The sequence below is a fragment of the Chiloscyllium plagiosum genome, unplaced genomic scaffold (genome assembly GCF_037043375.1).
Source record: "Chiloscyllium plagiosum isolate Xiang-an unplaced genomic scaffold, Cpla_swu_hap1 HiC_scaffold_42, whole genome shotgun sequence".
NCBI classification, from domain to species: Eukaryota; Metazoa; Chordata; class Chondrichthyes; order Orectolobiformes; family Hemiscylliidae; genus Chiloscyllium; species Chiloscyllium plagiosum.
This window is the reverse complement of record NW_028270180.1, coordinates 1,806,323-1,820,842: the sequence shown is the minus strand read 5'-3', so window position 1 is coordinate 1,820,842 and position 14,520 is coordinate 1,806,323. Positions and strand designations below refer to the sequence as shown.

The following is a 14,520-nucleotide window of genomic DNA, read 5'->3' as shown; positions in this document are numbered from 1 at the left end:
AAGTTTGAAAGACAGCTTATGGGTCTGTGCCCCTTGATTTTTTTTTCCCCTTTTTGCCCTAAAATTAATGATTTATGATGGACTACAACTCTGCGTGTGTGTGCAAGCCCTCTGCCACTTTAACCAAGTGATCATTCTTCAGATTTGTATTTTGAAATTAAATAATTTTAGAATTATTTTTAAGGTGTATTGTAATAGCCAGTGAAATCATGCCTTCACTAATTAGGATAACTAGATAGTAATCAGAAATGGGAATGCTGATAAATTTCCCTTCCTAACTGATGAGGCTACCTGCTAATAATTGCAAGTTGAGAGGACAAACTAGTCTATCAGGTTTGAATGTTAATTTAACTTATCACTAAGAGAGTGAAGAGAAACCTCAGGAGTTATTGACTGATCATTACTATTGCTGAGACAAATATCAACTAATTCAGCAGAGACATTGAATTTAACCTGTGTTCTTTCTGGCTTATCTGCTCAGAGAAAATGCATTAGTAGCGAAATATATTCTGTGCTTTTTAAATAACTGAAAAAAAGCAGCAATTTCTGATAATTTTTTTTCTTGCTTACCCTGTGATGTTGGAAATTAAGCCGTGGTTACATAGTTAGTACAGTGTCCTCCTACAGATATCTGAAAGCATATAATCAAGACCTTTTTAAACCTCCATCATTAGTGAGTTGCAAAGGTAGCAAGTGTTGGCACTTAGTTCCTGCTATATAGTTTGAAATAGTGGCCTTTATTCTATTCCAAAAATGAAACTCCATTTCATCTCATTCCCAACTAAATAGTTTTGAGATGGCCAAATTATTATTTCATGATAAGCTAGGTAGGTGGGACCATAAATGATTTAGTTTGGTGAAAAGTACATTTTTAAAACTAAAACCAGAGCATTCTCTTGAATGAATTTAAAAGTGCAATGATACTGTTTGAAAAGTGCAAGGAAACCGGCATTTTATCCTTCAGCAACTCAATCAAATCAAATAATCTAGTCACTAACTCGTTTCTCTCTTTTGGCACTGGAAAATGTGAACATTTTATGCAAATGTGAATTTGTTTTTGGTTCTTTACCTCTTTTGCATTGAATAATTGACAATCAGTGTACCTCTTGCAGCAATGTGTTCACTGTCCTCAAAGCATCTTTGAACAGTCAAATCAATTACTTTTTGTCATGAACTATAAGGCTAAAAGAAGTTCAGCGAGGATCCTTGTAGCCAGTAAAAAAAAAGCTAATATGTCCCGATGGTCATGCAGTAGATAGTCTTGGTGACACAGTATTTGTGCATTGCCAGGAACTGAGCTTTAATATTTTCACCTTGAAGGCTTCTGAACACACATCTATCATGCAGTTTCTTTGTTTTATGTTTTAGTAAAGACTATAATTTATACAAAAATGAGCTGCATCATGCTGTCAGTATGTGGGAGCAGCCTTTTAGCTTCACCATATTGATATACTATGCAAACAATTTTATAGCTATGTGATTCAATATCTTCATTCTGTGCTATGTATTCACAATTGAATTGAGTTTCTCAATTCTTCTTGGACTTCTTTTCTCTGAAAGCATTGTTGTTCAAGAAGGTAGATAAGCAATGATGCATAAGGGAGAGGATATGTATGGAAAGCTGCTTTGTTGTTGATCACTGAATGTTGCTTGTTGTCCAATTTTTCTCTGTACAGTACCAGAACTTCCCATCTTCGAAAGACGGAACTGGCTGATACATTTGCATTATATCAGGAAGGACTATGAAACCTGTAAGGTGAGCATATAAGTTTGCTGCCATTGACACAGAATTATGCTGCTTCATATATTCAAACCTCTTAGCTTGAGGAAAATTCTACATGAACAAAACTGAACCAATGCTTAAGGCACAAAGTTTTATTGAACTGTGACAGGGTTCCAGCCTCCCACACAGCAACAAGCTGATTGATTGATAAATAGAACTGTACAGCACAGGAACAGACCCTTATACCCATGATGTTGAGCAGACCATGACACCAAATTAACCTAATCGTTTTTGCCTGCCCTTGGTCCATATCGCTTCATTCCTTACATATTCATGTGCTGATCTCTTAAATGCCCCTATCGTATTTGCCTCCACCACCACCCCTGGCAGCACATTCCAGATTCCTACCCTCTCTGTGTAAAAACACTTGCCCCTCACATCTCCTTTGAACTTGCACCCTCTTGCCTTAAATGCTTTCCCCCTACTTTTAGACATGTAGCTCATTTAACAAAGTAACGTTGGAGTACCTACAGTTTAGGGTGGGAACCTAAGGTGGTGGGACATGGATCGTGGGGGTGATGATGCTGGGGAATCCAGAGAGGTGTGGTTGGGGATGAGGATATAGAAACTGCGAGATCTAGGGATGTTGACAAGGGGTGGAGGGGGTAGGTACAAAGGTTCTGGGGACAGGCTTAGTTATGGTGAGCAGGTGATGTGAACATCAAAGATGCAAGAATTTACTGAGTTTAATGTGGTGTTGATGTTGTGCTTTTTTTTTCACCTGTGCAAAAAAAAAGGTGTTCCACCATGAGTCACCGGTGAGTGCAGGTGTGATGATTTTATCTTGCTACTGGAGTAGTGAGTCCCCTTGTATCATGGGATTGTTCTAAAGAAAGCATCAACAAATTCTGTGAATTGTTTTCCAGGCAATAATCAAAGAACAGCTGCACGAGACCCATGGGATGTGTGAATATGCCGTGTATGTACAAGGTGAGATGACAAACAGTTATCAGAGTAATGCTGGGGACTTCGTGGAATACTTTTATGATTTGAAATTAATTGTATTCCAAGTTGGGGAAGAAATAGTGGTGTTGGTAGGGAGGGACATTAGGAAAGAAAATTTGAGCGCAGTGTTTTGCAGTTTTTGTTGTTTATTCGCGAGATGTGGACATTGCTATGTAAAGACAGTATTTTTTTATTTTAGAACATAGAACATAGAACATAGAACAATACAGCACAGAACAGGCCCTTCGGCCCACGATGTTGTGCCGAACTTCTAACCTAGATTAAGTACCCATCCATGTACCTATCCAAATGCCGCTTAAAGGTCGCCAATGATTCCGACTCTACCACTCCCACGGGCAGCGTATTGCATGCCCCCACCACTCTCTGGGTAAAGAACCCACCCCTGACATCTCCCCTATACCTTCCACCCTTCACCTTAAATTTATGTCCCCTTGTAACACTCTGTTGTACCCGGGGAAAAAGTTTCTGACTGTCTACTCTATCTATTCCTCTGATCATCTTATAAACCTCTATCAAGTCACCCCTCATCCTTCGCCGTTCCAACGAGAAAAGGCCGAGAACTCTCAACCTATCCTCGTACAACTTCCTCTCCATTCCAGGCAACATCCTGGTAAATCTTCTCTGCACCCTCTCCAAAGCTTCCACATCTTTCCTAAAGTGAGGCGACCAGAACTGCACACAGTACTCCAACTGTGGCCTAACCAAAGTCCTGTACAGCTGCAACATCACTTCACGACTCTTGAATTCAATCCCTCTGCTAATGAACGATAATACTCCATAGGCCTTCTTACAAACTCTATCCACCTGAGTGGCAACCTTCAAAGATCTATGTACATAGACCCCAAGATCCCTCTGTTCCTCCACCTGACTAAGAACCCTACCATTAACCCTGTATTCCGCATTCTTATTTGTTCTTCCAAAATGGACAACCTCACACTTGGCAGGGTTGAACTCCATCTGCCACTCCTCAGCCCAGCTCTGCATCATATCTAAGTCCCTCTGCAGCCGACAACAGCCCTCCTCACTGTCCACAACTCCACTTATCTTCGTATCATCTGCAAATTTACTGACCCACCCTTCGACTCCCTCATCCAAGTCATTAATAAAAATTACAAACAGCAGAGGACCCAGAACTGATCCCTGCGGAACTCCACTTGTAACTGGGCTCCAGGCTGAATATTTACCATCTACCACCACTCTCTGCCTTCGACCGGTTAGCCAGTTTTCTATCCAATTGGCCAAATTTCCCTCTATCCCATGCCTCCTGACTTTCCGCATAAGCCTACCATGGGGAACCTTATCAAATGCCTTACTAAAATCCATGTACACTACATCCACTGCTCTACTCTCATCCACATGCTTGGTCACCTCCTCAAAGAATTCAATAAGACTTGTAAGGCAAGACCTACCCTTCACAAATCCGTGCTGGCTGTCCCTAATCAAGCAGTGTCTTTCCAGATACTCATAAATCCTATCCCTCAGTACCCTTTCCATTACTTTGCCTACCACAGAAGTAAGACTAACAGGCCTGTAATTCCCAGGGTTATCCCTATTCCCTTTTTTGAACAGGGGCACAACATTCGCTACTCTCCAGTCCCCTGGTACCACCCCTGTTGCCAGTGAAGACGAGAAGATCATTGCCAATGGTACTGCAATTTCCTCTCTTGCTTCCCACATAATCCTAGGATATATCCCGTCAGGCCCAGGGGACTTGTCTATCCTCAAGTTGTTCAAAATGTCCAACACATCTTCCTTCCTAACAGGTATCTCTTCTAGCTTACCAGTCCATTTCACACTCTCCTCTTCTACAATACGGTCCCTCTCGTTCGTAAATACTGAAGAGAAGTACTTGTTCAAGACCTCTCCTATCTCTTCCGACTCAATACACAGTCTCCCACTACTGTCCTTGATCGGACCTATTTGTTCTCGTCATTCTCAGGTTTCTCACATACGCATAAAATGCCTTGGGGTTATCCTTGATCCTATCCGCCAACGATTTTTCATGCCCTCTCTTAGCTCTCCTAATCCCTTTCTTCAGGTCCCTTCTGGCTATCCTGTATCCCTCCACTGCTCTGTCTGAATCCTGTTTCCTCAACCTTATGTAAGCCTCCTTCTTCCTCTTTACCAGACATTCAACCTCTCTCGTCAACCAAGGCTCCCTCACACGACCATTTCTTTCCTGCCTGTTAGGTACATACATATCATGGACACGTCGTATCTGCTCTTTGAAAAAGTTTCACATTTCCACCACATCCTTCCCTGACAGCCTATGCTCCCAACGTATGCTCCTCAAATCCTGCCTTACAGCATCGTAATTTCCCTTCCCCCAATTATAAAATCTACCTTGTTGTGCGCACCTATCTCTCTCCATAACCAAGGTGAAAGTCACAGAATTGTGGTCACCATCACCAAAATGTTCACCCACTAACAAGCCCACCACTTGTCCCGGTTCATTACCGAGTACCAAATCCAATATAGCCTCCCCTCTGGTTGGACAATCTACATACTGCGTTAGAAAAGCTTCCTGGACACACTGCACAAACACCGCCCCATCCAATCTACTTGATCTAAAGAGCTTCCAATCAATATTTGGGAAGTTGTAGTCGCCCATGACTACGACCCTGTGGCTTCTGCACCTTTCCAAAATCTGTTTCCCAATCTGTTTCTCCACATCTCTGCTGCTATTTTAGTTTTGATTGTAGACTGAATTAGGAAAAGGACAGTTGACAACAAAGGACTAGAGAAAAAATTGCTCTACCTGTTTTAAAAAAGTCTCTGAAAATCTTTGTGGGTTGTTTACACTCCAGCTTTGAAAGTAGTGCAGAAGGAATAAAAGGAGATGGCACATATGTAAAAGTGAGATTTGGCCAGCAACAAATAGTTGATTGGTTTGTAGAATTGTGACCTGTTGTGGATGTCAAAGCTTATCAGCCTGGTGACAACTCTCTGGTACCTGGACAGCTTGTCAGTAAAGATTTGGATCTCCGGAAAGAGAGGTGGTGTTCAGTTTTCTGTTGTCTTAAATACATTCAGTAACTTGGTTTCCATAGCAATAAGTTCCACAGATTTGCCACACTCTAGCTGAAGAAATTGCATAATGTGAAATAAGAGCATGTGAAATTGGTGGTGGTGCACTGACCAGTGTCTTGTACAGCTGAAGCATGACCTCGTGGCTCCGATACTCAATCCTCTTACTACTAAACACCAACACACCATATGCCTTCTTAACAACCCTATCAACCTGGGTGGCAACTTTCAGGGATCTTTGTACCTGGACACTGAGATCTCTCTATTCATCTACACTGCCCAGAACTTTGCCATTAGCCCAATACTCTGCATTCCTGTTACTTCTTCCGAAGTGAACAACGTCGCACTTTTCTGCATTAACTCTATTTGCCACTTCTCAGCCCAGCTCTGTATCTTATCTATGTCTCTCTCTGTAACCCACAACATCCTTCGGCACTATCCACAACTCTGCCTACCTTAGTGTCATCTGCAAGTTTTGCTAACCCATCCTTTTATGCCCACCTCTGGATCATTTCTACAAACAGCAGTGGCCCCAAAACAGATCCTTGCAGCACATCACTGTAACTAAGCTCCATGATGAACATTTCCCATCAACAACCACCTTCTTTCAGCTAGTCAATTTCTGATCCAAACTGCTAAATCACCTTCAATCCCGAAACTCCTTATTTTGTGCAATAGCCTACTGTGTGGAACCTTATCAAATGCTTTACTGAAGTCCACATATACCACATCAACCGGCTTACCTTCATCCACCTGTTTCGTCACCTTCTCGAAGGACTCGATAAGGTTAGTGAGGCGTGACCTACCCTTCACAAAACCGTGTTGACTGTCCCTAATCAAATTATTCCGTTCCAGATGATTATAAATCCTATCTCTTATAATCTTTTCCAATACCTTACCCACAACCTAAATAAGGCTCACTGGCCTATAATTACCAGGGTTGTCCCGGCTCCCCTTCTTAAACAAGTAACATTTAAGTCCATTTAAGTTGTCATTGGACAAGCATATGGACATACATGGAATAGTGTAGGTTAGATGGGCTTCAGATTGGTATGACAGGTCGGCGCAACATCGAGGGCCGAAGGGCCTGTACTGCGCTGTAATGTTCTATGTTCTAAGGAAGCTTTTCTAACACAGTATGTAGATTGTCCGACCAGAGGGGAGGCCATTTTGGATTTGGTACTCGGTAATGAACCGGGACAAGTGATGGGCTTGTTAGTGGGTGAACATTTTGGTGATGGTGACCACAATTTCACCTTGGTTATGGAGAGAGATAGGTGCGTGCAACAGGGTAGGTTTTACAATTGGGGAAAGGGTAATTACGATGCTGTAAGACAGGATCTGAGGAGCATAAGTTGGGAGCATAGGCTGTCGGTGAAGGATGTCGTGGAAATGTGGAACTTTTTCAAGGAACAGATACGACGTGTCCTTGATATGTATGTACCGGTCAGGCAGGAAAGAAATGGTCGTGTGAGGGAACCTTGGTTGACGAGGGAGGTTGAATGTCTTGTAAAGAGGAAGAAGAAGGCTTACATAAGGTTGAGGAAACAGGGTTCAGACAGAGCAGTGGAGGGATACAAGATAGCCAGAAGGGACCTGAAGAAAGGGATTAGGAGAGCCAAGAGAGGGCATGAAAAATCTCTGGCGGATAGGATCAAGGATAATCCAAAGGCATTTTATATATGTGAGAAACATGAGAATGACGAGAACGAGGGTAGGTCCAATCAAGGACAGTAGTGGGAGACTGTGTATTGAGTCGGAAGAGATAGGAGAGGTCTTGAATGAGTACTTTTCTTCAGTATTTACGAATGAGAGGAACCGTATTGTTGAAGAGGAGAGTGTGAAACGGACTGGTAAGCTAGAGGAGATACATGTTAGGAAGGAAGATGTGTTGGACATTTTGAACAACTTGAGGATAGACAAGTCCCCCAGGCCTGATGGGATATATCCTAGGATTATGTGGGAAGCAAGAGAGGAAATTGCAGTACCGTTGGCAATGATCTTTTCATCTTCACTGTCAACGGGGGTGGTACAGGGGACTGGAGAGTGGCAAATGTTGTGCCCCTGTTCAAAAAAGGGAATAGGGATAACCCCGGGAATTACAGGCCTGTTAGTCTTACTTCGGTGGTAGGTAAAGTAATGGAAAGGGTACTGAGGGATAGGATTTGAGTATCTGGAAAGGCACTGCTTGATTAGGGACAGCCAGCATGGATTTGTGAAGGGTAGGTCTTGCCTTACAAGTCTGATTGAATTCTTTGAGGAGGTGACCAAGCATGTGGATGAGGGTAGAGCAGTGGATGTAGTATACATGGATTTTAGTAAGGCATTTGATAAGGTTCCCCATGGTAGGCTTATGCGGAAAGTCAGGAGGCATGGGATAGAGGGAAATTTGGCCGATTGGATAGAAAACTGGCTAACCGGTCGAAGTCGGAGAGTGGTGGTAGATGGTAAATATTCAGCCTGGAGCCCAGTTACAAGTGGAGTTCCGCAGGGATCAGTTCTGGGTCCTCTGCTGTTTGTAACTTTTATTAATGACTTGGAAGAGGGAGTTGAAGGGTGGGTCAGTAAATTTGCAGATGATACGAAGATTGGTGGAGTTGTGGATAGTGAGGAAGGCTCTTGTCGGCTGCAAAGGGACTTAGATATGATGCAGAGTTGGGCTGAGGAGTTCAACCCTGCCAAGTGTGAGGTTGTCCATTTTGGAAAGACAAATAAGAATGCGGAATACAGGGTTAACGGTAGGGTTCTTAGTGAGGTGGAGGAACAGAGGGATCTTGAGGTCTATGTTCATAGGTCTTTGAAAGTTGCCACTCAGGTGGATAGAGCTTGTAAGAAGGCCTATGATGTATTAGCGTTCATTAGCAGAGGGATTGAATTCAAGAGTCGTGAAGTGATCTTGCAACTGTACAGGACTTTGGTTAGGCCACATTTGGAGTACTGTGTGCAGTTCTGGTCGCCTCACTTTAGGAAAGATGTGGAAGCTTTGGAGAGGGTACAGAGAAGATTTACCAGGATGTTGCCTGGAATGGAGAATAGGTCGTACGAGGATAGGTTGAGAGTGCTAGGCCTTTTCTCGTTGGAACGGCGAAGGATGAGGGGTGACTTGATAGAGGTTTATAAGATGATCAGAGGAATAGATAGAGTAGACAGTCAGAAACCTTTTCCCCGGGTACAACAGAGTGTTACAAGGGGATATAAATTTAAGGTGAAGGGTGGAAGGTATAGGGGAGATGTCAGGGGTGGGTTCTTTACCCAGAGAGTGGTGGGGGCATGCAATGCGCTGCCTGTGGGAGTGGTAGAGTCGGAATCATTGGCGACCTTTAAGCGGCAATTGGATAGGTACATGGATGGGTGCTTAAGCTAGGACAAATGTTCGGCACAACATCTTGGGCCGAAGGGCCTGTTCTGTGCTGTATTGTTCTATGTTCTATGAAACAACATTTGCTATCCTTCAGTCTTCTGGCGTTACTCCTGTTGATAATGATGACATAAGCCAATGTTGTTCCTTTGTTTAAGAAAGGCAAGAGGGATAATCCAGGAAATTACAGACAGGTGAACCTTGTATCTATGGTAGAACAATTATTGGAGAAGACTCTTAGGTACAGGATTTATTTGCATTTGGAAAATAATGGACTTGTTATGGATAGTCAACATGGCTTTGTGTGGCTCCTCATGTGAGAAGCCCTTCAATTCTGGGATCATTTTTGTAAACCTCCTCTGGACTCCCTGCAACACCAACACGTCCTTCCTAACATATGGGGCTCAAATCTTCTCTCAATATTCTAAATGCGGCCTGATCAGAGCCTATAAAGTTTCAGTAGCTCATCAGTAGCTTTCATTTCTTAAAATGAATGCTACCGTTGTAGTTACCTTCCTAACGATCCACTGGACCTGCACTCTAAATTTGAGGGAACATTGAACTAGGAATCTTAAATCCTTTTGTGTTTCAGATTTCTGAAATGTTTCTCCATTTAGAAAATGTTCAGTCTATATTCTTCCTACCCAAAGGTCATAACCTCACATTTCGCCATGTTGTATTCCGTCTGCTACTTCTTTGCCGACTCTCCTAGTTTGACCAAATCCTTCTATAGCCTCTCTGCCTCCTCAACACTGCCTCTCCATTCGCCTATCTTTGGGTCATTTGCAAACTTAACAACAATGCCCTTCATTCTTTCATCTAGATCTTTTAATATATAGCGTGAATAGTTGTGGTCCCAATGCTGACCTCTGCAGAACTGCACTAGTCACCAACTGCCATCCCTTTATCCCCACTCTGCCATTTGTCAGTTTGCCAACCCTTTGTCTGTACCAGTACTTTACCCCTAATATCATTAGGAGAAAGTAAGGACTGCAGATGCTGGAGATCAGAGCTTAAAAATGTGTTGCTGGAAAAGCGCAGCAGGTCAGGCAGCATCCAAGGAGAAGGAGAATCGATGTTAATTTCTGAAGAAGGGCTTATGCCCAAAACGTCGATTCTCCTTCTTCCTAATACCATTAGTTTATTTAGTAGCATCCAACGCAGCATCAGTCAGATTTCACCATAGACTGATAGCAGGTTGATCTCCCATGTATTTACTGGTTTATTATTAAAATTACTATACTCATGAATAATTTTGTTGTTGGCTACAGATACCACCAGAAACCTTACATTGATTGTCTATCCTGTACAGTTGATTTGCTAAACCGCTGTACAGGGTCTTAACTGTGTCCTCTGTGGTTTGGACTGGAATTAGGTGTAGGCCAGACTGTGTGGTGACGGTAGCTTAGGTTCCCTGAAAATGATTAATCAATCAAGACAAACTTCTTGATAGCCAAGCTTTTATGGTCAAAGTCTGTTGTCGCTGTCCTGAGATGACCATATTTACAGAATTACTGAGTTTACTGTGAGTTGGGAATTGTCCACTGCTCAAGAAAACATTTTCAAGTAATTATTCTTGATTCAACTCAAAACATTGGACTGATTCTTTGGCTGTAAGTAAAATTAAGCAAATTCTCGCCATTTGGTCACTCAGTTCCTTTTGTACAGTATTCATCCCTATATTTCTCAGCAACTGGGGTTGCAGTGAGCTGCTAATATGATGCACAGAAATCCTGCTGTGGAATTTCAAGAAATGTTTTCACTCTGTTTCAGCTTTGATATTCCGATTGGAAGGAAAAATTCAAGAGTCTCTTGAGCTCTTTCAGACCTGTGCAATACTAAATCCTCAGAATGTGGACAACCTGAAACAGGTGGCTCGATCGCTGTAAGTGTTTGTATGTATGTGTGAGAAAAGCAGTAGGATGAAAGGCAGTAAGTAGGATTGTGTTACCTATAGTTTAACTTGCAAACATTAGCCACAACAGATTCCACCCTATCATTTGGGGCTACCCTTCTTATCCAGCCTGAAAATCTTTAGCACTTCAGCTCCATACAGTCCCTTCAACTTGCTACCTCAGACCTCTCTAACTTTTGACCATTGTGTCAATCTCCTAGCTTCATTTACCATCTGCTTTCAATGTTTGCCTCTGTGTTGTGCATCTGAGTTATCTTAATACAGTGAAGGTCTTATAGGAATTCAAGTTAGTGACTGTACAGACCAATTTCCTGTGGAAATTAACATCTGAATATTCTTTTGTTAGGTTTCTGCTTGGGAAACACAAAGCAGCAATTGAAGTTTACAGTGAAGCTGCAAAATTAAATGAAAAGGATTGGGTAGGTTACATCAGCAAACTGGTATTAATCAGCTTGTGGAAGAAATGTGATCTGTTGATGATGAGTGAGCATGATGCAGTGCAGTATTGGTAGAAACCAGGAGACATTTGAATGGAAATGATTTTGTGATGGTGTTCCAAGTTATGAAACTGTAAGAGAAAGGGAAAGTTTTTTTCACTCCATTCTTATTCATATGATTTGACTTCTATTCTAATTGCATCCACTTAGGAGATCAGCCACAATCTCGGTGTCTGCTTCTTGCATTTGAAGAACTTTGAGAAGGTAACTGGAAACGATTCATAGCTGCTTAAAAGTTTGTTTTGCCAAAGAAAAATTGGAACTTTGTACTCAAGATGACTGCTGTTAGAGCAAGGAATAAAATTTTCTTTTGCAGTACTAAACACTTGGGATAGAAGTTATAATTTAGATCAGATAGAGAAAGTAAAACTTCCTCAACTTTGTCCCCATAAAATACTCCCAGGGCAGGAAAAGCATCGGGTTAGTTACAGATTAAAGCTTGCTCTCCTCTGTCCAAATTAAACATTTCAGGATCGATACAGCACAGGGTCAAATACACAATAAAACTCCTTTTCCATTATCTTGGTTTAGAGGTTTATAAACCCTGTGATTTAGGGGATTGAAGTGTAACCTAATCAAAGAGTTTAATGTGGTAAATACAGGGAAACCACTTGCTCTAATAAGGAAGTGTAAAACGGGGGAAATAATATTGGTAACATACAAATTAGGAGCAGGAGTAAACCACTTGGCTCCATGAGCTGCATTTTTATCAGGTCCTGCCCTCAATTAACCTTGTTTAGCTATTGGAATTTGATTTGATCTGACTGCTCCAATCAGTTTAGAGAACTGATCAAGTGGGTTGTGTGCGCCAAACCTGACCCATATTATGGGGATGGGCTGGTTGGGAGTTTATCTGTTTAATCCTAGTTTAAGAATTTTTTAGAGATAATTACCAGGGAAAGAAATTATTCCATGCTTCTCCAATCCTCTCTGAATTTTAATTGGTGTCCAGGCTTTCCCCTGCCAAAAGCCCTGGAATTTCCTTCCTGGATTTCTCTGCTCTACTTTTAAGACTATTTAATAATTACTTATGTGACCATGTTTTCTTTCCTAATATTGTTGCTTGTGTGGGTTTCTGAGATATTCCCGTACAAAATTCTAAATACGTATGTTTGGTGATTTCCTTACAGTATCTCTAACTTATTTAGGGAGAATCAAACCTACTAGAAATTGAAACAAATTTCTCAGCAGATCTGGCAACATCAGTGAAGAGAAAGCAGAGTTAATATTTCAGGTCCAGTAACCCTTCAACAGAACAGGGCCTGAAACATTAACTCTGCTTTCTCCCCATAGATGCTGCCAGAATTGCTGAGTTTAGCAATTTTTGTTTTTGTTTCTGATTTCCAGCTTCTATAGTTCTTTTTGAGTTTTTTTCTCTTACTAGAGATTGAGATAATTTATGAACAACACGACACCTAGAGCTAGAAGAAGAAAATGAGCAGCTTCTCTCCAGAAGACGCAATGGAGAGTAGAATGGGAAGGAGATGAGTGGTCTCACCTGTGAGAAACTGCTTTTATGTTATTCATATTAAGTGTTGGATTACAGCCCATACTAGAAGTAAACCATACCAGAAGTAACCCCACAGAATCCATGTTCACTACTGGGCAGGAAAAGGATTGGTGATCGTGAGGTTTGTTCCTTTGGGCCAATGTACAATGTACTAGTGAGTTGTGATGCTCACAGTTCAACTATTGGAATCTAATTATAATATTGAATAGTAAAGAGTATATCAGAGGATATTGTCCTATAATTATGGTTTCTGTTCTTTTATAACTTGAGGACTGCTTTCAGTTTTGATTCTTATTGTATAAAACAAAATTTAAGTAAGAATGTGATGCAGGGAAGAATTTGATCCTGAGTATGAAAGGAATTAATTGTGGTCAAGGCGAGAGAAACTGTGATGCTATACTGTTGAATGAATTTGAATTGGTCTGCCAGTATCCTAGTGTGTTATATATAGAGTCATAGAGTTCTACGACACAAAGACAGGCTCTTTGGCCCAGCTGGCCCATCCTGACCAAAATATCCGCCCATGCTAACTCCATTTCCCTGCACTTGGCCCGTATCCTTGTAAACCCTTCCGATCCACGTTTTTGTCCAAATGCCTTTTAAATGTTGTTAATGTACCTGCCTCCACCATGTCTGCTGGCAGCTCATTCCCTATGCGTGCCATCCTCTGTGTAAAGAAAAAAACCCTAGTCCTCTATTTCCCCACCTTGGGAAAAAGACTGAATGCATTCAGTCTATCCATGTCTCTCACGGTCTTTTACACTTCTATAAGTTGTTTTAAAACTGAAGTTAAATACAATGTAGTTTAATAAGGCTCTGGAAAAGCAACAAAAAGCTGTGGTTCAATTTGGCAGTGATAGAATTAAAGATATAAATTAGGAGCTGGGCTAGGCCCCTCAGCCCTTTGAACCTACTTCACCGTTCAATCTGATCATAATTAAATCATACTTCTCTCTGCCTGTACTAGCCTTGTTAATCAATAATATATTTATCTCTGCCATCAAAATATTCAAAGATTCTTCTTCCGCTGCTTTTTGAGGAAGAGTTCCAAAGTCTCATGACTGTTCGAAACATAATAGCAGTATGGAAATAGAACAAACTTGAGGGTTTGTCCACTGATCCACTGAGTTTACATGGGTAGAACTGAGAAATAAAAAGTGGAGGTCACTTTGATTGCACTGTAGAATAGCCCTCTTTCTCTCTCCCCCCCCCCCCCCCCCCCCCCCCCCCCATCCTGGAATAAGCAAATAAGTGAGGAGATTGCAGATAGCTGCAAGAATAACAGGGTTGTAATAGTAAGGGATTTTAATTTGCCTAACATCAATAGCATCAACTGGGGCTTGGATAGAGAGAAATTTGTCTAGTGTGTTCAGAAAGAATTTCTTATGCAGTATATAAATGGCCGTACTACAGCAAAACTTGACCTCCTCTTGTCAACTGAGGCAGGGGTAGTGACGGAAGTGT

At 41.7% G+C, this 14,520-nt stretch overlaps 1 protein-coding gene across 5 annotated transcripts in view; it reads left to right on the top strand.

Moving 5' to 3' along the window:
- Positions 1 to 14,520, top strand: part of bbs4 (Bardet-Biedl syndrome 4) — a 59,660-nt gene that overhangs the window by 10,650 nt on the left and 34,490 nt on the right. For all 5 annotated transcript variants that reach the window (XM_043680353.2, XM_043680350.2, XM_043680349.2 and 2 more), the window contains exons 4-8: positions 1,677 to 1,756; positions 2,650 to 2,713; positions 10,908 to 11,019; positions 11,396 to 11,468; positions 11,697 to 11,750. In XM_043680353.2, the coding sequence (XP_043536288.1) occupies positions 1,677 to 1,756; positions 2,650 to 2,713; positions 10,908 to 11,019; positions 11,396 to 11,468; positions 11,697 to 11,750 (383 nt within the window). The remainder of the gene's footprint in view (positions 1 to 1,676; positions 1,757 to 2,649; positions 2,714 to 10,907; positions 11,020 to 11,395; positions 11,469 to 11,696; positions 11,751 to 14,520) is intronic.